This window comes from Chionomys nivalis, chromosome 3 (assembly GCF_950005125.1).
Source record: "Chionomys nivalis chromosome 3, mChiNiv1.1, whole genome shotgun sequence".
In the NCBI taxonomy this organism is placed as follows: domain Eukaryota; kingdom Metazoa; phylum Chordata; class Mammalia; order Rodentia; family Cricetidae; genus Chionomys; species Chionomys nivalis.
The window spans coordinates 74,401,713-74,425,932 of NC_080088.1; the positions used below are offsets into that span (position 1 = coordinate 74,401,713).

Here is a 24,220-nt window from a genome sequence, read left to right on the forward strand (position 1 = left end):
AGTGAATTGTGAGAGGAGGTTATTTTCAGAAAAGGCAAAGTTTTATTACAGAATTAGAGAGGCAGAGCACCAAGGAGCAGATCACTGTGATCTGTCTCCAGTATGTCCTAAAATTGGTACAGGGGCCAGGATGCAAGTGGTGCAAAAGGGAGAGGTTTTCTATGTTTTTATGCTGTACTGCTAATCTTGAGTAATGGTCTTTCATGGTGTTATTTTTGGGGAAATGTATTAACCTTACTCATGTTGCCACCCTTGAACTTAAAATTACTGTAGAGGTATCTTTAAATTGAGAAGCTGGCCAGAGGCAAGGAGAAAGGAACATGTAGCTCAGATTTCATGATAAGTTCAACAGAAGAATGGAGCTACATGAAGAAAAATTGAGTGCAAGCAAGTTCCTCTAAATTCTCCTTTTCTAATTTATATGATCAGAGTATTTTACTTTCAGGTCATTTTTTCCAAGGAAGAGAAAGTAATACATTTTCATGGAGAAATGGAATCAGACCTCAAATGATTTTATTTTGTTAGGATTGTTTCCACAAAACCAAACAGGCCTACTGCTTCTGCTGCTCATCATCTCCATATTCTCTGTGGCCTTGCTTGGGAACTCAGCAATGGTCCACCTCATTCGTGTGGATCCCAGGCTCCACACACCCATGTACTTTCTTCTTAGTCAGCTTTCTCTTATGGACCTGATGCATATTTCTACCACTGTTCCCAAGATGGCATTCAACTTCTTCTCTGGCAAGAAAAACATTACCTTCCTGGGCTGTGGAGTGCAATCCTTTTTCTTTCTCACCATGGCATGTTCTGAGGGTTTGCTCTTGGCTTCCATGGCCTATGACCGTTTTGTGGCCATCTGCCACCCTCTACATTATCCCATTCGCATGAGCAAAATGATGTGTCTGAAGATGATCATAGGATCTTGGACACTGGGCTCCATTAATGCCTTAACACATACAATCTATGCCCTTCATATTCCTTTTTGCCATTCCAGGTCCATTAATCATTTCTTATGTGATATTCCAGCCATGATTCCCCTGGCCTGTATGGACACTTGGGTTTATGAGTATATGGTGTTCATGAGCACATTCCTCTTTCTCCTGTTTCCTTTCCTTGGTATCACAGCTTCCTATGGACGGGTCCTTTTTGCTGTCTTCCATATGCACTCAAAAGAGGGAAGAAAAAAGGCTTTAACCACATGTTCCACTCATTTAACTGTGGTGTCATTTTTTTATGCACCTTTTGTCTACACTTATCTTCGACCTAGAAGTCTCCGTACACCCACAGAAGATAAGATTCTGGCTGTCTTCTACACCATTCTCACCCCCATGCTCAACCCCATCATCTACAGCCTGAGGAATAAAGAAGTCCTTGGGGCCATGACAAGAGTCTTTGGGACATTCTGTTCTACTAAACATTGATCATTTCTTCTATAGTCATATTTCTGTCATATGTCAGAATAGTGCTGTCTTTTGGAAATATAAAGTGAGCTACACACATGTCTTACATTTCTGGTGATTCACTACTAGTTAAGCTTGAATAGTATGCTTATTATTACATGTTAGTACAATTATTTCCATGTTTAATTCACAACATTGGTGTCAATGATACAATAACAGAAATTAGACAGTGAATTCCTATCCTAACATAATATGATACATTATAACTTCTGATTGTACAAATATTACTATAAAATGATACTATTTATGCTGATATTAAAATGTTTCTACAAAATTAACATGAATTATTGCTTTACTCATATATTTGCTCCCATTAATATCATTGTTAAAATATATGTATAATAAATATTTGTAGCATACTGCAGTTTGAACTGTTCACTTTATGTGCCCAGTACTCAAATGGTATCAGTGTCTACTATGTAAGAAAATATAGCAATGTCAATATCATGAAACATTTTAAGTACATAAAAATTTCAAAAATAATGGTTATCAAATGCTTTTGTAAGTGGAAGTATGGAGAACTGTTATACATAATTGGATGAAGTGTAAATTTATACAGTCCTTATGGCTGGGTATATTTAGTCAATTACATAAAAATAGATAAATTATGGGATTTATCAACTCTCTTACTAGGTCTAGTTGAAATAAAATGATGTTGAAGTGTTTAAGAGACATTTCCCCACAGTACTTACTGAAGTATGTGATAATATTTTGTTTGTGCTATAACAAATAAAGACTTTTTAAACATCAGAGTACAGAGCTATCCACAGTTGTTAGCCATAGAGGCCATGCAGTGGTGCTACACATCTTTAATCCCAGCACTCAGCAAACAGAAGCAGATGGATCACTGTGAGATCAAGCCCACCCTGGGCTACATGCAATTGAATCAGTCTAAAACATAAACAGAGTTCATACCTTTGATCCCAGCATGTGGGATTATATGTTTTTAATTATAGTACTAAGAAGGTGGAGTTAGGAGTGATATGGCCATGCAGAGAGAGGAATATAAGGTGGGAGAGACAGCAGCTCAGAGCACTCACTTTGAGGTTTCTTAGAGACAGGACAACTTTGTTTGATAGAGAGAGGACACATTCAGTCTGAGGATTTATAATGACAGGATTTGGAAGAGGTAAAATGTCTCTCTAGTGATGGTCTTCTCTGCTTCTCTGCTCTCTCAGCTTTAACACCCTAATATCTGACTCTGTGTTTTTATTATTAAGAGCAATTAGAATTCATGCTACATCTGGCATTCAACTTTTGGGGCATGAATTCATGATAAAGGTAGTTGCCTGTAGCTTTGCATCCACCAGAATAGGCTAGAGCTATATGTGCCTAAAGTCAAACCCCTCTTGGCTAGGTTTTTCTTATTTCTCTTCTAGCAGGTTTTGGGCTTTCCCCGTACATCCTTCTGGGGCTGCTGTCAAACTAGATAGCTATCATGAAACCCATACAGTCTTCCACTGTTTAATGAAGAAGGAGGCAGAATGGAGAAAACTGGGAATTCTTAAAGTGAAGAATTAGTTTAAAAAGTGAGTTTTTCTGCCTTTAAAAAAATTGTAAACACCATTACTATGGAGAGAGTTAAGACTCTGTAAGATTAAGCAATGCATGTTTTAAAATTGGAACAATTAAATTAATTAAATGAAGAGATAATTATTTTACCTAGAATTGACATGTTAATTTTCATCTTGATAATTCTTGGTTTATCATGTCTGAAAATGTTGGTTATTAAGAATGCCCTAGAAATACTGAAACAGGTCATAGAGATATTCAAATACAGATAAGAGGAATTTAAAGAAGAGCCAGTATCAGCATTGTGTTATAAGGTTATAGAGGAACAGCCTAAGGTTTCCAAACAACCAACCTTGATATATTCAGTAACCTTACACAAAATGACAAATGAGAGATATCCATAAGGCTGTTTGGACTCCTATGGCAATGTTAGATTTAAGAAGATTAAAGGAAGCAAAAGTCTCATATGGCATGCATTCACCTTTTGTGCAGCACAAGTTAAATTTGTGGTCAACTTTTAATAGAATTACCATCAAGACTGGAAAGACTTGATTACAGAAGCCTTAAATTCTGGCCCTCAATTACAATGGAAGACCTTGTGGAAAGAAAAGACCAAAATCATTGAACAATGAGGTATGGCTAGAAGTCTGGAAAGCTGCCAAGATCAACTTATTGGAGAGGAAAATTTTGTTAATATAGAAAGTCAATCTCTTTATGATGGTCACATTCCGGCTTTATGCCAAGCAGCAGCTTTTAATGTGTGGAACAGAATTGAAGAAGTAGAAAATAAAATTGAGTCACTTACTAAAGTTTTACAAGGCTCAAAAGAAACCTTAATTATTTCCTTACTTAGATTGACTTCAGCAGTGAATAGAATGATACCCTGTAGCTGTTTGCTTGATTCAGGAAATAAACAGGCCAGCTTAAAGACAAACAATTATATTTGTAATTGTTATAAGGGGAAACTCACACTACAAGAATGGGAAGTCCGAGTTCTGCTCTGTCCCTCGGGAATCACCCAGAGAGAGTGAGCACTTGGTCCATCCTAGTTTTTCTTTCTGGGCTCCAGGTAGTCATGCCTTAATTAGGCACTTCTTAAAGCTGATTGGTTAACAGAGCTTCACCCATCAATAACCAAATTCAAAAGCTAAACAAATAATACTTGAATCTCTGGTTTTTGAATATGCTAATTCTGTTTTTTAAAATTTATTTATTTATTATGTATACAATGTTCCGTCTGCATGTATGCCTGCCCACCAGAAGAGGGCACCAGATCTCATAGATGGTTGTGAGCCACCATGTGGTTGCTGGGAATTGAACTCAGGACCTCTGGAAGAGCAGCCAGTGCTCTTAACCTCTGAGCCATCTCTCTAGCCCCGAATATGCTAATTCTTAATGCAAAAAAATCCTTTCAAGGCAAGATCAGCACCCATGGAGTAATGGATCTGAGATATAATCAATATCAAATCACATGACTATAATTATGCTTGGATAGGATTAGGTGATTTCCAGAAGTTTGAAGAAAAATCAAAATGTCAAGTATTTCAATTGTGGTAAACAAGGTCACCAAAATGGGTTGTAAACAGGGCATTCCTAGAAACGATGTTTTTCTAAGCATAATTCAAACAGAACTTCTCTCCCTTCTGGATTATTTAGAAGATGTAACAAAGGAGGGCATTTAATTCATGAATATAGATCATCAAGGGACATTCAAGGTAGCCCTTTGCTATTGGGAAACTCCTTGAGGGGCCTCTCACAGGCCTCCATATCAAATTCAGTTCAGTTGTTTCCTGCCCTCATGGAGGAAACTACTTCCCAGAGCAATTAAAGAACTTAATGCATATAGTAAAAATTCATACTGTCATGAATGACAGAAAAGTTTAGAGGTAAGAATAAAGAATTCATGAGAAATCATAAAGTATTTTGGCAAACTTCTATAAAAGAACAAAGACCAAAATTAAAATACAAATAAATGATGTCATTGAAGGACTTGTAGACACAGGTACAGATGTAACAACAATTGCACTAGAGTTTTGGCATTCAAATTGTCCTCTTAGGAGGTAAATATTCAACTTTTAGTGATTGGAACTTTATCTCTGGTAAGACAGAGCACAAGACAGATTCAATGTATTGGGCTAAAAGGACAAAGAGTAATATTAAAACCATAGTAGCTAATGTAGCAATGAATTTATAGGAACATGATTTATTATAGCAATGGAATACTCATATTAACATTTCTCCAATCTCAAAAACAAACCATAAATTAATTTATGTTTCTCAGAAATACAAGAAGGGAAAATAACGAACAGTCACTGACCATTCAGCTTGTACAAGAACATTGCCCAACAGCTGCTGATCTTCCAAAGGCACCAACAACATTTATATGGGTTAAGCAATGGTCTTTAACAAGAGAGAAACTACAGGGCTTAGACAGTTGGTAAGGAGCATCTAAATGCTGAGTACACTGAAGAATCAACCAGCCCTTAAAATTCTCCTATATTTGTTATCAAAAGGTTATTTGAACAATGGAGAATAACACATATAAGATCTGTTAATAAGGTGATTTAGCCAATGGACTTTCTATTGACTGGAATTCCTTTGCCTTCTTTGTTAACTAAAGGATGGCCTCTTATAGTTATTGATTTTTTTCTTCACTATATCTTTCCAAAAATGACAGTGAAAAAAATTGTTTTGTGGTGCCTACTTATAATAATTCTCAGTCTTCTCAGAGAAATCAATGGATGATTCTCCCACATTGAATGTTAAATAGCCCTCCCTACCCTGTGCCAATATTTTTATGTCTCCATTGGAAATGATACATAATCAATTTTCTCAATCTATAGTGTACTATTATATGGACAACATCTTATAGCTGATTCAAATATAGATACTTTTGAAAGAATGTTTTCAGAGGTAAAGAACATTTTACCTTGTTGGAGATTATAAATTACTCCTGAAAAAATACAAAGAATAGTTCTATTAATTATTTAGAATATAAAATTGCTGTACAAAAAATTAGACTACCAAAGGTACAAATTTGTCAATATTGGTTGTGAACTATTAATGAATTTCAAAGACTGCTAGGAGATATTTACAATCTTGGCTTGCTATTTGTATAAAAAATCATTAGTTGAGTAATTTGTTCAAAACCTTAGATGGTGACAAGAATTTAAACAGTCCAAAAAAATTATCATCTGAAGCTGAGAGAGAATTGATTTTAGTGGAAAAGAAATTACACAATGCATATTTACATCATTTGAATCCAGTACTTGATTGCATTCTGGCTATTCAGCCCTCTAAGCAATCTTATACAGGAATATCAATGCAGAGGGAAGATACTATCATAGAATGGATCTTTTTATCACATAAACTGACTAAAATTAAAAATGTATGTGGAAAAGGTCTGAACTGACTGTATAGGAAAATTGAGAATTCTTAGCAAGAATAGTCCCAGCAGAAATTTTAGATGAAATTGGCAAATTGTGGGTATAAAGTGAATCTTTCAAAGAGTTTCCAGTAATATTTTGGGAGAGATTATCAAATATCCCAAAAGCAATAGAATTCAACATGTAGAGAAGTAACTGGATGTTTCCTTGTATTGTATAGAGAACACCAATATCTGGAACCACTACATTCTATACTGATATAAAAAAATCAGGAAAGTCAGGTTGTAAATCAGAAATTAGTAAAGAGGCTCAAAGCCATTATGGCTATGTCTAAAAGTTAGAATTATATGCTATTCTCACGGTATTAATGAATTTTATGGAAGTTCTCAACATAGTTACCAATTTGCAATATGCAGAAAGAGTTGTTTTGCATTTTGAATCCTCCGAATAATACACCAGAAAAAGAATCAAATTGAATGAAGGGAAACTCACAGCTATTCTACTAAAATCAGAAACAAGACAAGGCTGTCTGCTCTTCCATATCTAGTCAATATAGTACTTGATGTTCTATTTAGAACAATAACACAACAAATGGACATCAAAAGGATAAAATTGGAAAGAAAGAAGTTAAACTTTTGCTATTTACTGGTGACATGATAGTATATATAACTGACCCCAAAAAAATCTACCAGAGCACTCCTACAGCTGATAAATACCTTTAGTAATGTGACAAAATGCAAGATTATCTCAAAAAATCAGTAGCACTCCTATATACAATGATAAATGGGTAAATAAAAAATCAGAGAAATAAAAATCTTTACAATAGGCACAAAAATATAAAATATCTTGGGGTAACTCTAACCAAACAAGTGAAAGGCATCTATGACAAGAATTTTAAGCCTTGAAGAAATTGAAGAAGATATCCCCAAATGGGAAGATCTCCCCTGAATAGGTAGGATCTGCACACTTAAAAATGGCAATCCAGCCAAAAACAATCTACAGATTCCATGAGATCCCCTTCAAAATCCTACCACAATTCTTCACAGACCTTAAAAAAACAATATTCACCCTCACATGGAAAAACAAAAAAAATGGGATACTTAAAACATTCATGTACAATAAGGGAACTTCTGAAGGTATCACCATCTCTGATGCCAAACTCTTCTATAGATCGATAGTAATAAAAACAGCTTGGTATTGGCATAAAAACAGAAATGTAGATCAAGGGAATTAAATCAAAACCATGACATAAAGCCACATAGCTATGAACACCTGATTTTTGACAAAGAAACTAAAATTATGCTATGGAAAAAAAAGCATTTTCAACAAATGATGGTGGCATAACTGGATGTTGACATTTAGAAGAAATCAAGTATTTACATATCTACCATTGTACACAAAACTCAAGTCCTAATGGATCAGAGACCTCAACATAAACCAGTTACACTGAACCTGCAACAGGTTCATTGTCTTCTATCTGCAACAAATCTTTCTGATCCACTCTCTTCCACCTACAACAAATCTGCTTTGTCATTCACCAACAGCTTTGCCTTCCATTCAGTACCAAAAATTGGGTGTCTAGTGGGGCTATCTACCTCTGACCATTACCCTGGATGTGAGATTGGCCTCAGAATTTTCTGAACCAGGCAGTTGGAAAACTGGGTAAGAGTTTTTCACTTACATTCTTTTTCTTTCATACAAAATCTGGTTATGACTATCTGTTCTCCCTTTTAAAATGTTGTATCTGTTTGCTGCAATATGTGGGTTAGAGGGAGAAGCCATATTCCTCTTGCTCAGCACACACTGGTACTCCCTTTACTCAGCTCCTGTTTAATATGTGTGTATCTCTCTTTCTTTGTCTCTGTCTCTCTCTTGCTCTCTCTTTGTCTGTCTCTGTCTCTGTTTCTCTCTGTGTGTGTGTGTCTGTGTTTGTCCATGTATGCATGCGATTTGGATTAAACCCTATATCTGTACATGTATGCTGGGTTAAATTCTCTGTGTATATGTATGTAACTTGTATTCAACTCTGGGTATATGTGCATGTAACTATTGCTTAGAAAAGTAGGCTTTAAACAGCAACCACGTGTCTGTCCTCTATCTTGGTTGGTGACCTCATCATGATACTAAGAAAGCAACAAGCCTCAAATATTTTGTATTGTTCTTGTGAGCTCCATGGAGTCAACTTGGATCCACCTCCAACAGCATTTTGCCAGGTCCAACCTGTGCCAGGTGGTTCTACAGAGCCTGGACAGTGAAGCAAACTAGTCAGCTACCCCATCCAACTCATTGCACAGTTGCAAAAACAGTTGACCGTTTAAAGTATTTGCCTTTACAAATTGACAGAATTTATAATGATTTTCATTTCTTCTTGTTATTTTTGTGGCCAACTTCTTAATGGCTAATATTTGCCAATGAATCATACACTGAGTTCTGATGACTGTGGGTGACTCATTCAGTTCCATACATTGAAATCCAGACAGACATTCTAGCATAGCTGGAGCACCATCTGTGCAAAGACCGAAAACCTTTCTCTGAGATATCTTCTGTTCTTTCAGATGAACCAACTGTGTCAAAGACACCATGTGCAGTAGTCGCTGCTTCAAGAGGTTTACATAAAGAAACTCATTTTTAAAATTGCCGTCATTGATATGCCTCTTGCAATCTAGTAATTGTGTACAGTTTGCAATGTCTGTAGATTCATCAAACTGAATACTAAACATTGGAAGTGGAGCATATTTAATTTCCTTGATTACCTGACCAAGAAATAAGTAGACATGCCATATATTCTTCTGTGGACAATATTGTTAGATAAGGAAATTGCACTCAATTCTGTAACAAATTTGTCTCTGATTATATCTCAAACATTCGTTTTGACTGTTGGCAACAGCAAATCCTTAATATTGGAGTGATGTTCTTAACTATTGTGACTCTGAGGGTCACCAAATATGAAGCTTCGACAGCTGCTAGCTTCTGTTTGTGGTACTTGCCACCACTGTCAAGTCCGCCTTTCTTGACTCCATCAGATTTGCTTCTAAAATGGTTGATATCCTTGCTGGCAAAACTTGGATGCTTGCTATCAAAATGGTGTTTTAGCTTGTTCAGCTTCATAGATTAGGCTGATAGAACCTCATAACAAATAACACATTCAAGTTTCTCAATTCCTGTTGTAATTATTGAGCTGGAACTATACTGTAAAAAATCATCCCAATATTTTCTTAATAAACCATTGTCATGGCATAGATTTCTAATAAAAATAATATATAACAATAGCTGGAATAATACAAAAGATGATGCATGGCACAGTTCAGTCAATAAAGTTTATTAACATTTCTTATGATTTACCATTCTCTGTGTTATTGTTGTTATTATTTTGACATACCTGTTACTATCACAAGGGTAGTCTTCACATTAGGAACAGCTAAATACAAACAAAGAGATCACCATCCAGATTGATTTTACATTTACCCAGTAATTATAATTCATTAACTGTCACATATATATATTATATATATGACACATATATGTATATGTGTGTGTGTCTGTGTATTCATGTGTAATAATAACAATTTAAAAAGATTCCATGAGTTGAGAGGGAAAGATGGGAGTGGGAAAGAAGGAAATCAAAGTGGAAGGGTGGAAATGATGTAATTATAGATTAATTAAAACATAAAATTTAAAAAAACTATTTAAAAACCCCACATACTTTGTGAAACTCTGAGACATTTTGCTACTAGAATAATATCAACAAATATTTTGAACTGAGAAACCTTTAAGAAAATGCTAAAACTCCTTTCCTGACCCTGGCCTAATTCTTGTCTCATTAGTAACATCCCACAACATGGTGATCTCTATGGATTTTGTCAAGAGAACACACACACACACACACACACACACACACACACACACAGCAGGGTGGGAGGGAGAGAGATAGAGATGGGGGAAGGAAGACTTGTGAGACTTTAAATCTGTTAGGGTTTTCTTAGAATTATAATTGCACCTGTCTCTATGGAAGAAAGCAGCTGCCAAGCACAGGATGGGAGAAAAGTATGTTCACTGGCTTAAAGTGTGCAAAAGTGATGTTTTTTATGCAACCACTGTAGAGCCTTTGTGAAGTACTGACATAAGGGAAACTGTGATGCTGGAGAAATAAAAGTGGTTTGTATTCTAAGCTTGTTTTTATATTTAGTTATCATATTTATGTTTAGATTCTAGAAAATGCTGAAAGAAATTTGTTTTAGAATTGATTGAAAATTTTCAGATACAAAGTTCAACACTTAGTATATTTAAGATTTTCTTCCCCAAGGAAAAAGAATGGTGATATTGTTTTTAATTTGAGTGTGTTTAAGACAACATAGTATACAAAATCATATATATATATATGTATATATATATATGACATATATGGAAAGAGATGTGATGTTATCTAAAATCTCTAACTATACAATTTTGAAAAGAACTGTTGTGATTAATAATACAAAATATGAATTAATACCAAAGTTAAAAATACATCCAGAGTATTTACTACAATTTCCCATATTTACAGTAAAAATGGTATCATTTATTATAAATAATATGAAGTTCCTGAAATGATGTCCATTATAAAGATACTATAATTAGTGGTTATCAAAATATATGTTAAAATTTATATAAATTCAAATACAACCTCAAAATTAGAGAGTCTTCTGTTTTTAAATAAATCAAGATGTTTACATAAAAACATATTTTATTAAGAATACTACTATTTATTTTGGAAAATAAGAACCATCAACTTCAGTTATGTTTTCCACAAGAAGGATGTTCCCAGGCAAGTGCATGTGGTCATCACATTCATGTTGGTTTCTAGGTATTATCCCTCTTGGCAGTAGGGATTTGTATGGATTGAAATAGTTCCTTAGTTAAGTTTAACATTTTAGGAAATGTTTAAGTATTGCATTCAGGCATTGTGAGCTTCAGACAGATTTAAGTGGAGTCTGAGGGAACAGTGGGAGTAATTTCATAACAAGAGGCAGTTTGGGAACTAATTCCTGACAAAATATCTGGGATGGGAAAAGTTAGATTTGAGTAAGAGGGCTGCTGATAGACCTCAGTGAAATTCAATGGAGAAGTCATGTTTAAAAAGATAATTTGCTAACAATTGAAAGTTTAATTTCTGATTTCTTTCTTGGGGTCATATAAAATATTTGTCAATGAGTTCAGGGTTATATTGTTCCCAGCATGAATTTAATGTTTCTTGGACATTATTTTATTTATATAAAATGTAAATTATAAAACATTCTCATCTATAATTTACATGATATCTAAATTTCTTACAAAAATGCAAGTATACTTTACATAAAATCTTCTATATTAAAATATCAAGGTAATGGCTAAAATTAATCATCTATGGAACAAAATTATGGTTTGCAAACTTAAGACATTACTATAAGTTCATGAGCAATTCATAAGATATTGCAAATTACATTTTAGATTATTCATTCATTCAACTGAAGTTGAGTCTTATTATGATCCATAAACTTTACTTTTTCTTCTCATTTCTTTTAATTTCTCTGTAATCATTAAAGCTTCAGTTAAGTAATAATGATTCAGTAGCACCATTTAATACCATTAGAAAATTAAACAGCACAAAAATTAGATACCAAGTCACTGAAATATATATATATATATATATATATATATATATATATATATATATGCACACTCATGCACACACACACACACATATATAGTGGTGACAAATATGTGAGTGATCATATACAGGTGGCCATGCTGATGCAGATATTGGTGGCTAGCAAATTTCAAATGTCAGAACCACTACTCAGTGTTAATCTGCCTGACATTTCCTGCATGAATTCTCCGTGGATTACTGTATGTAATCTTCCAATAACTTATTTTTAAAAATTCTACTCATAAATTACAAAGATCCAAAATTAGTATTCAAAATCCAAGTTTGCAACAAAGTAGAACTTTGATAAGTTTTATTCAAAACTCTGTACAACAGTCTGGCATAAAGATGCAGCTCTCGCTGTTCAGTGGTGGTGGTGCATGCCTTTAATTCCAGCACTCTGGAGGCAGAGGCAGGTGGATCTCTGAGTTCGAGGCCAGCCTAGTCTACAAGAGCTAGTTCTAGGACAGGCTCCAAAGCTACACAGAAGCCCTGTCACAAAAAAAAAAAAAAAATAGATTCAGCTCTATAAATCATCCTCCAATCTGACTAAAATTCAAAGGACAGGTTATAGCCATCAAAGTGCTATCTATATACTTATGTAGTATCTAGCTATCTATGGATGCTAATTTATCATTTTAAGATTTCAAGGTATTGAATACCAACCTCAACTAGTAAGTAGAGGTATGTGATTTGGGAACACATCTGTAGGTCTTGTTTTAAGACTTTTAATTAAAAGAATTATAGTTCTCATTGTGCATATTCTTTTAAATAATCATAACTTATAATTGTTTGAATAATATAAAAGAAATACTAAAATAACACAAGAGACTGCACATTATTTTCTTTTGTAAAATATATTGTGAAAATGCTGAGGAAATAAGGGATCTCAATGTATTTTTTTTCAGTGAGAGGGCACTCTTGGGAAGAATGCTTGTCCATACTCCCAGGATTGCTCATGCAGGTTATTTGATTTGGATTCTGTGGAAAGTATATCTTAATACTAAAAGTTCATATAACTGAAAATAAAGGATATCTCGTCTATGAACTTACAGAATTATGTATATCGGGTATGAAAAATAAATCATGAAGTCCATTTCAGTGGCATATCGCATCCCAGGAGATGGGGCAGGGGTAGCCCCAACTTTAATGCATCCTCAACTACATGGTAAGTTTGAAGCTAGCCTGGGCTGAATGATATCCTCTCCCACAAAAGGCAGCATTTGAAGAATTATAGTAAAGTAAATCTAATGGGAGAAAAATGAATTGGCTCTGTTCTTGAGAAGGATGGGCATCTCTTGGCTTATAGACTCTCTTCTGGCATGTGGTTAATAAACTCCTGTTTGTGAAGCTATGGTTCTTTAGGATATCTTAGAGACTAGATGAGAGACAATGGCTCAAGTTTATGTGAATGATGATGGAGATTATTTTGAGGTTCTTGTGCTTAAAAGTATTATTCTATGTTTCTTATAAAGCCTCTAGAAAAGCAAATGTGGTCTTCTTTCATAAAATTAAAAAAAAAATGGAGTCATCAGTTCAAATTCACTAAAAGCAGCTTACTTGGTGATCTACATTAAAGTATGAAAAGGAAGAGTCTTAGAAAACTTGCAATAAAGGAACACTCTAAAGGGCCCAAAAGTACTATACAGTTTAACTTTATACTGCACAAATCATGCTTGCTTCTTTAAAACAGGAAAAGCATATCTAAAAATGCATATTTTCTATAATTATATAAATAATTGAAGGAAAGCTTTATTGTCAGATTTTTTTAAGTGAATACAAGTATTGGAAAAATGGGTATTCTTGCCAGTTGAATTCATGGAACTGTAGTATTTTGGGCTTTCACTTAGAGTTTCTCTAAATTACTAAAGTTTGAGGTATTTAAAAAGGCATTTACCAGTATCTAAATCTTAATATCTATATCAGAGAAAACATGTAACATTGATGCTTGGGGTCTGGGTAACCTCATTTGGGATGATTTTTTTCAAGGTTCATCCATGCCTTTGCAAATTTTATTATTCTTATTAGCTGAATAATATTTCATGTGTAACTAGATCATATTTTCATTATCCATTCAACTATTGGTGGACATCAAGAATGTTTATAAGGTCTGGTTATTATGCATAAAACAGAAATGAACATGAATTAGCAAGAATCTGGAGTATGATATAGAGTTCTTTGGAGACATGCCCAAGGACAGTAAAGCTAGGTCTTGCAGTAGACTGATTTTTAAACTTTTTGAATGAAGTTTCACACTGATTTTTATTGGTGCTATGCTAGCTTGCACTGCTACTGGTGATGAATAAGTATCCCACTTTCTCCATATATTCACAAATATAACCTGTCAATTATTTTCTTGCTTCATAAATATTATCTCAAGATGTATGAGGAATAAGACAGTGTATCTAGTAAATGATAAACTTCTGTAATATCTATGTTTGTGCCTGATTTGTATTCTCTAAGTTCCAGAAAAGAGACCAAAACAAATATGCTTAAAATTTCTTAACTTGATTTTATTATCTATGCTAGTGGTTACCAGGAAAGTTAGCATATCCTAACAGTTATGAGGCGGAGGTAGGGAGATCTCTGTGAGTTCTAAGTAGGCAACTCTTGTCTACATGGCAAACTTCTAGGCTAGCTAAGGCTACATACTAATATCCTGTCTCAAATAAAGGTCATAGTGGTTACATTATCATATAGGTTAAATGATTAGATTAAACAAATACACAATGTGGAGGAGATAATGTGTAGTTTCTAATACTAAATCAATATATTCAGACAGTTTATTCAGTAGACATCTGGACACTTGCAAGTGTGGGTTATCTATATTTCTACACACAGGTCTTTTGCTTCATTGGTGTTGTTACTTCAGCACCCTATAATGCTCTTGTCACTGTTGTCTGATTGATTTTTACCCATTGATTTTTATATGTGCCATGACATTTCATTGTTATGGAAATCAAGACAAGTTCAAATCTATTCAAATGATCTCTAAAGAAATGAATTATTGCTATTTCACCTTGAGAAATAAAGAAGGTAACACGGTTTGTTTGTCATGTAAGAAAAAATATCTCAATTTTTTACCTTTGAAACAAGTATTCAGTGGCTGTAAACAATTTCCTGTCAGGTGCATCTTTGCTTTAAACAATGTCACCTTGTTCACTACTGTCAAACAGGAACAAAGAAACACAGTTGATTGAAATAATTTTCCTTGACAGCTGGGAGGTGTCTCATCAATGAAGTTATTTATCAGTCATTATTTTTTCTTTGTTATTTTCATCTTATCCTTAAAGTGACTTATGGAAGCTTTGTTAAACCCTGTAGAAATCACAAGTGGTGTCAGTCACAATGTTAATCACATTGGTAATTATTAACATTACATTTCAATCAGTCACTTAAGATGTCAATATAAACAGCATACTCTAATGTTAGTCTGGGATGTTAGTCTCATGATGAATCCAACTACGGCTGTATAAACTATCTGCTTTCTCAGAATTTCACTTGTTTTTCAGTAGCCACTTGAGACTCCTTTGTTTAGCACAGACTCATAGGTTACACCTGGCTTCTCACAATTTACTTCAGGCTTTATGCATGCAATTGTTTTAGTACTTTGAAATGATTCTGTCTGGAAAATTGTTATGTTAAAGCAGCCACCACCCAAAAGGTAAGACAGTACCATAGCTGCCCCAATTGCTGCTCAGGTCAATATTTCACCCTTTCACTTCTGTAATATTTTAAGTCATACACTTGTTTGTGAAGAACAGGAGACAGCAAGCATTTCTGCATATCACACCCTTCTCCCCCACTCCATCCCAACATAGCTACAACTTTCATTATATTTGATGGAGGCTGACATCTTTGTTCCATCTTCTAAAAGATATTGACATTTCCCATAGGAGAATACATTGGTAGTATGTACAACACACAGCATCACTGCAAAACCGGTAGGTATTTGGCTTCAGTTACTTCACTTCTCATGGCTTTTTTTTTTAAAACTACTTTTATAGACACCTATCCCATAGTTTATTCTGAAAGTTAAAGTGATTTTTTGAATAAACAAAACAAAAACCGTTCTGGATTCTCAAGAGACTGCTTTGCTTAAAAAATAATTTTATTTTCAAAATATAATTTTCTCTTTACATTTCTGCATAACATGTATGGGATTAAACAATAGAGCCATGCATTTCAGTTCTGAGTAACTGTTCTGCAATTTGATAATTTCAACCCATAATTATTTTGCATTAGGCATTTTTTGGAATGCTTGTGAATATGCATAAATATCCAAGCTTAACACTCCTTTTCTAAACTTCAGTTTTTATGTTTTATTTCTATTTTTTCTTTAAAATGTCTTCCAATTTATTTTAGACACTTTCTTGACTGTATTTGATCAACCCTGCTCATTTTAGTTTCAGGTAATTTTTTTTTTTTATCAGCGTCTGTCATTACTTCAACATAAATTGTGTCTGTGCTATGAACTGAAACCTCTCCATGTGCCTCTGAAGATGCTAATTTTTCTGATAAAAATATCAATTTCCTCATCATTTCTAACTTATCCTATGTATGTGTTTGAGTGTTTATATGTGTATATGTTTGTATATTCTTAAGTGGTATATCTCGCTCTTCAATTTACAGATTTCCAGACTTATATTCATTGGCCCTAGCACAGATAGACATATTCATGCATTTTCTGGCCTCAGTATGCTAAGCCTTCTGCAGACTGCATTGCTGGTGGAGAAGGACAGCCCATGCTCATGCGCATTCTGAAGACTCAAGATTCTCTCTCCCACCAGTTAGCGGCATGATTCTACTCCATTAACAAGCCTGAAACAACTCTGAAAGGTCCTGACTCCTCTTTTGTAGCTATCCCTCTGCTTTGTATGGAATATTTATAAATTTACATCATTTATTTCCTTTTCATTCCAGGTAGTTCTGAGAGAGAAAATTCATAAATGTGTGTATGTTTAAATTTCCACCTTATGTTCTAGATAATGGAGAGGAAAATAGGAATGAAGAAAAAGCAAAGTGTTTGTGAGGTTCTGAGAAGGGGCAACAACACTTATTTCTTTGGTGGAATGAATGTGCTATGTACATGCCCACAGACAGCATCTAGTTAAAGTGTTTTAAATGTGATTGGATAAGAAGGAAAAAGATGGGCTTGTGAAGTTGATGTTTGTTAATAAGCATTTTGTATAGATTTTTAAAGAAATAACGGCACCCAAGTTTTGAAAAATCTTGGTTTTCATTAATGTGAAGGGTAAACATATGAAAGAAATATATTTTTGAATGATCTTATTAAATGTTACAGCTTTGTATGTATCTTAGGTCCAGAGTATGGCAAAAAAGAGTCATCCTGAATGGAAGGAAAATATATTCAATTATGGGCCTGTATTTATAGTGGTTCCAAAACTGCACTATGAAATCTCATGTTCATGACATCTAATTTTTTAGGAATAAAAAATATCAATTTTCTAATGAGGACATTATGGAAATATTCTTATAGGTTCTCAGGTTTCAGTAAGAACTTTTGTTAATATATGTTGCTTTACTCTAGATTTATATATGAGCTAGAAGATGATTCAAAGTACACTATTCTCTGCTCAGCAGTTATGAGCAATGAAAGTCTGGTGAAATCATGAGTTGAATTATTTTATTGTCTTTTATGTAACATTATTGCATAGGCTTCTAAGAGAGTCTAAATGAACACCTGATGGATAGCTATAATCAAACATTTACAGGTTTTATTTTATTGGGATTGTTCCCATCATCACAAACAGGTCTATTCCTCTTCATTCTCATTGTTCTCATCTTCATGACAGCTTGGGTTGGCAACCTGTCCATGATCCTCCTCATCCTCCTGGAGTCCCGACTCCACACACCCATGTATTTCTTACTCAGTCAGCTTTCTCTCATTGACTTAAATTACATCTCGACCATTGTCCCTAAAATGGTGTCTGACTTCATGTTGGGGAATAAGTACATCTCCTTCATTGGGTGTGGATTTCAGATCTTCCTCTTCTTGACTTTTGGGGGTGCAGAAACTCTTTTGCTGGCTTCTATGGCCTATGACCGTTATGTGGCTATTTGCTTTCCTCTCCACTATGCCACACGCATGAACAAAAGAGTCTGTGTGCTGATGATAATAGGATCTTGGGTGCTGGGGTCCATTAACTCCAGTGCTCACACTGGGTATGCACTTCACATTCCTTATTGTCGATCCAGGGCCATCAACCATTTCTTCTGTGATGTCCCTGCCATGTTAACCCTGGCCTGCATGGACACATGGGTCTACGAGTACACTGTATTTGTGAGCACAATCCTCTTTCTTGTGCTTCCATTTATCGGTATAGTGTGCTCTTATGGTCGTGTTTTCCTTGCTGTCTACCGTATGCATTCCGGGGCAGGGAGGAAGAAGGCATATTCTACTTGTAGCACTCACCTCACTGTGGTGACTTTCTTCTATGCACCATTTGCTTACACTTATCTACGCCCGAGATCCCTCCGATCCCCAGCAGAAGATAAGATTCTAGCTGTCTTCTACACAGTCCTCACCCCAATGTTCAATCCCATCATCTACAGCCTGAGAAACAAAGAAGTTATGGAGGCACTGAGAAGAATAACTCACAGAATTTGCTTTTCAAAAAATATTGATCCCTGAGTCTGGGATTTAAAAGCAAGTAAACTCAATATTGGTATTTGCCAATTAAATCATAAGAACTGAAATATTCCAAGAGAGATTAAGGCGTTTAGTAATGGGCTCAGTCTTATAAGTGAAAATAGAAACAAAAATGTCATTGTTTTTATTGTTTTTACTTTGCCTCTCAACATTTTTCTTTACTTTTATTTTTGGGACTATAGTATAATTACATTTCTCCCTTACATTTCCTTCTCTCCAACTCTCCTTTATGCCCCTTCTTACTTTCCTTCAAAGTAATAGCTTCTTTTTCTCTTTTGAATACATATATGAACATGTACACACACACACACACACACACAACCTGCTCATTTGGTATAGTTTTACTTGCATTTATGCTCTTAAGGCTGATCGTTTGGTACTGGATCACCAATTAGTGTTCTATTTCTTGGAAAAAGCTACCTCTCCTAGCTCCCAGATTTGCTTTTTTGTCAGTGGTTTTTAGATCTTTGTCGAGGGTTGAAGTCTCATGGACTTTTACTTGTCCACTTGCATATCTATTGGTAGTCTTGTTCCTGTCATGTTTGGGCAATCATATTGGTGACTTTTTGAAGGTAACTTCTGATAAGACTAAGAGGCTCGACATTACAACCATGTACCTGGTCCTCTGGGTTCTTATAATCTTTCTACCCCCTCTTCCACAATGTTCCTCAACCTTAGGCATAGAAGTGTTTTATAGGTGTGTCCACTGAAGGTAGGCCTTTACAACTCTTCATTTTAATTGGCTTGTGACTGTCTATATCTATATCTGTTGGCATAATGATAGATGTTTATAAGTTATTGTTAGGGATTAGGCTGGTTTAGTAAGTTATTGATTGTAGATTCTCCTCCAATAACCATGATTTTACTAGCACTTAATAGTTCTAGGTTTCTAGTATCAAACAAAGTTTCCTTCTTGTAAAGAGGATCTTAAGTCAAATTAGAGAGCTATTTGTAACCACCAGAGAATTCATGCCAGTAGTATAATCTTAGGGCTATAATGCCATGTGGATCATTGATATTGTCCATAGGCATTATACTTGGGTAGGACTCTTGGTTGCCTCCTTCTTTGGTAAACATTCATGATGTCTTATGGTATCATGAAAACTAGCCCTCTGTTAGGGGACATTCAGGTTAGTTCCAGCTCAAGAGTCTTGGAAGCTGTTTCTGATGTGTATGGTATCTTTAGCAACAGGAGTATTTGTGCACTTATAATGCATATACATCAGGTATTAATAGCATTCCAAATTGTTGTTAATATTTAGTGATTTTATTATTGGCTATAAGGTTACAAATTAAATAACCATGTAGGAATTGTACTAGTATGTAATAATGAATATATTATTTAATCTTAACAAGTAATGAATCACCAGAAATTTTATGATGTGTGTTGCACACATTACATTTTCTAAAGACATCCCTCCTCTATGACATTCTCCAGGGAAGCTGAAAGATGAGTAGAGAAGAAATAATCAAGTTTTTGTAGAAGAGAATGTTCCAAAGACTCTTGTCATGGCCCCCAGGACCTCCTTATTCCTCAGGCTGTAGATGATGGGGTTGAGCATGGGGGTGAGAATGGTGTAGAAGACAGCCAGAATCTTATCTTCTGTTGGTGAATGAAGACTTCTAGGTTGAAGATAAGTGTAGACAAAAGGTGCATAGTAAAATGTCACCACAGTTAAGTGACTTGAACACGTGGTGAAGGCCTTTTTCCTTCCCTCTGTTGAGCGCATATGGAAGACAGCAAAAAGAACCTGTCCATAGGAAGCTGTGATGCCAAGAAAAGAAGTAGGAGAAACAGGTTTGTGCTGACAAACACCATGTACTCATAAACCCAAGTGTCCATACAGGCCAGGGGCAGCATGGCTGGGACATCACAGAAGAAATGATTAATGGACCTAGAATGGCAGTAAGGAATGTGAAAGGCATAGACTGTATGCGCCATTGAGTTAATGGAGCCCAGTGTCCAAGATCCTATGATCATCTTCAGACACATCATTTTGCTCATGTGAATGGGATAATGAAGGGGGTGACAGGTGGCCACAAAATGGTCATAGGCCATGGAAGCCAGGAGCAAGCCCTCAGAACATGACATTGTCACAAAAAAAGAATGATTGTACTCCACATCCCAGTAAGGTAATGCTTTTCTGGCCAAAGAGGAAGTCATATGCCATCTTGGGAACAGTGGCAGAAATATACAACAGGTCCATGAGAGAGAGCTGACTGAGGAGAAAGTACATAGGGGAATGGAGCCTGGAATCTACATGAATGAGATGGATCATTGTTGAGTTGCCAAACAAAGCCAGGGAGAACACAAAGATGATGAACAGCAAAAGCAGAAGACCTGTTTGGTTTTGTGCAAGCAGTCCTAACAAAAAGAAGTCACTTGAGCTCTGATTTCATTTCTCCATGGAAACGTATTGCTTTACCTTTCTTGTAAAAGGACCTAAAAGTGAAATACATTGCTATAGGACATAGGACAAGAGAATAAATAGGAAGTGACTTGTAGTGGATGCTTGCATTGAATTGTTCATCCTCCAGCATTGTCATTCCATTGTACTTGTTTTGAAATCCCAACTGAATATTACTTTCCCCTTGCCTCTGGCCAGTTTCAATTCAAAGGTAGTGGCAACATAAATAAGAAAGCTAGCATATTTTGTATTAGTACCTCCACATGAGCCTGTTATTCAACATATTTGAGTACAGACTCTGTTTCCCCAATGTATTCTTATACCCTGTCCTCTGCAAGACTGTCATTACAAACCAGGTGGTGGTGGTGCACACCTTTAATCCCAGCACTCGGGAGGCAGAGGCAGGTGGATCTCTGTGAGTTCGAGACCAGCCTGGTCTACAAGAGCTAGTTCCAGGACAGGCTCCAAAACCACAGAGAAACCCTGTCTCAAAAAAAAAAAAAGACTGTCATTACTGGCCATGCTTCCTCAACTGGTCCTATACTATACATACCCTATGTTTCAAAAGTAAGACAAGCAAAGAGTAGTTTGAGGCAATTAGTCACATATAGTAACAAATTTTATGTGCCTATGCTGAGCACAAATACAATTGCCAAGGAGATCTTGTTAAAGAAAAATGGGAGTGAAATTTTATAGTTATCTAATCAAGAAATACTGACAATAAGGAATACATAGCCAGGAACATGGTGGGTACACAGGACTACTACTAGGCACACACAAAAAACGAGATGACAAGCATCCTCTGTACTCTTACTATTTCTTAAACAATTGTGCCTTGACAGATAAATACAAAGGATAAATAAAAATCATCACCACTATAATAAACTCATGCCTTCAAAACATATTCCCAGTTTCTAGATTCTTCTAAAGGTATCATGTAAACAGGTCTTTTTGAAGTTCCTTACTCAAAATTGTGAGCAAGGGACAAGGCATTGATAAAGGACAGTTGGTGACAGCAAGCAGGGGTGTGGTTAAGAAGGGCAGTGGTGAGATCAGTTGGGTAAAGAATTCAAACTTGGATTCTTATATAGATAATATGGCACAACAGTAAGACTTATGTGGGGTTAGGTACATTTATAGATCTCATGATTTTTGCTTTTGTTCAGAATGGAGTTGCTGTGACAACTATGTAGAGAAGAATTTTTAGAGGGAATAAGAATATCTGGTGACGTATCTGGATTTGAAAACAGTCACATTTCACAAAACTACTGACTCCTGACTTCAGAGGGTATTAGAACAGGTAGGTTTCTACCTGGACATAAGCACCTGAATGATGATTCATTGATATTTACTCCCTGGTACAGCACATAGTTGTAGCAGGCTCTCAAAAGATGTGCCTGTTGAAATGAATATAACATTATCCTTAGAGATGATAGGTTATCAATATCATACTGACAAAGCTGAAAACAGCAAGTTTAAATTATAATCTTCTGCATCATGCCTTATGAATAAAGTAACCTCTTATTGGCAATTTCGTTTATTTCCATGAGCACTGGTTTAGTTGAAATGGAGGGAATATTCCAACTGTACTCTTAGGAGCTGTTTCTAATATCCAGCTTTTGATACAGTCTGCACAAAACTAATATTTCACATCTTGGATTTCTTTCCATCTTTTATTAATTACATATGTATTTGCATTTCCCTGTTTGTATGTCTGTGTTAGTGTGTTAGATATGATATTGGAGTTACTGTTGTGAGCTACCTAGCATGTGGGTGCTGAGAATTGAACCCAGGTCTTCTGGAAGAGTGGTCAGAACTCTTAAGCCCTGAGTCATCTCTCCAGCCCCACATATTTGATTTCTATGAAAGAAACACACAGGTATGCACTTTTAGATCATTTCTCAGTGGTTCATAAACAGTTTCTGAGGACTGTAATAGTAGTTTGGTGGATAATATTATGAAATGGCTATTTTTTTTAGGCAGCTAGGTACCTGGGACTTAAAGATTTATAATTCAGGCTATGAGTCAAAGCCAAAAATCTTTCATTTATTTCTAGATAATTTCTTTACTGAATCTGTACCTTGTTTAACACACCAGACACATGGGAAGAACCATATTCTTGGGTACATTTTAATGTTAAAATCGACCAGTGACTTCACACAGATATAATGATAGTATGCCCCTAGATTATTGAAAAAGACATGAAGAGTATAGAGTTGTTTAAAATTCATCACAAAGAACCCGATTATGCATGAGTGGAACAAATGCATAATGCTAGATTAATTTTGCCAAAATACACACAACAGAAATACATAGTTAGCAAGACATCTACAGAGCACAAGGCCAAAGAGGAAATTGACCATCAGTACCTCTACCTAGATTTAAAACACCCCAGGACATGCACAAACATGAACCTCAAAGAGTTGTCTGCATTCAACATACATCAGACCCTCAAGAAGTGCCCATCTCTTTGCTCCATTTCACATCTTAGCTTTTGAAAAATCTCAGTTTCATAAAATTTCAGTCATTTATGGTCATAACTTTCAGAAACAGTACATTGTAGAACTCAAACACATTTATTTTGTACCTCTTGCATTTTAAGCTCACTTTTTCTTTTCTAATTGATTATGAAAATTCATATTCTCCATTTAGGAGAAAAGAATTCCTCATGATAAGTAAACTATACTAGAACATCTCATCTGGACTCACCTAGTCCAAAAGTCTTTTATTTGTGTTTGTGAAAGTACATTTACAATGGCATTGTTGTCTGATGACAGTCTGTTGTTCCTAAGAAGGTTTCAACACACCTCTGTGCTCACATAGACAATCATATATACCACAAGATCATCTTTCAGCATAACAGTCCTACCTCGGTCCAAAACTTGCTTTTTCTTTTTAGTGTCTACCAAAATCCCTGGAAATAAAATTCCCAAAACTATTTAGTATTCATCTAATTTATGAAGAAATCAGAGACAATTTTATTTCCTTTTCTGAAATAGTCTCACTGCTTATTAAGAATATCTTTATTTACTAATTATTGGTTTGAGTGAAACTCAAGGAAAATGTCACTTACATTTCTCACATATTATAATAATGAAAGAGAGAATGGAAAATTCTGT

The 24,220-nt window shown here is 35.2% G+C and overlaps 2 protein-coding genes and 1 pseudogene across 2 annotated transcripts; 2 read left to right on the forward strand and 1 right to left on the reverse strand.

Annotated features, from left to right (window-relative positions):
- Positions 1-482: 482 nt before the first annotated feature.
- Positions 483-1,421, forward strand: LOC130871316 (olfactory receptor 2L13-like). The gene has a single exon (XM_057764670.1). The coding sequence runs from the start codon at positions 483-485 to the stop codon at positions 1,419-1,421; it is 939 nt and encodes a 312-aa protein (XP_057620653.1).
- Positions 1,422-17,727: 16,306 nt separating this feature from the next.
- On the forward strand, positions 17,728-18,675 carry LOC130871317 (olfactory receptor 2L3-like). Its single transcript, XM_057764672.1, has one exon. The coding sequence runs from the start codon at positions 17,728-17,730 to the stop codon at positions 18,673-18,675; it is 948 nt and encodes a 315-aa protein (XP_057620655.1).
- Positions 18,676-20,162: 1,487 nt separating this feature from the next.
- On the reverse strand, positions 20,163-21,101 carry LOC130871318 (olfactory receptor 2L13-like; annotated as a pseudogene).
- Positions 21,102-24,220: the final 3,119 nt, after the last annotated feature.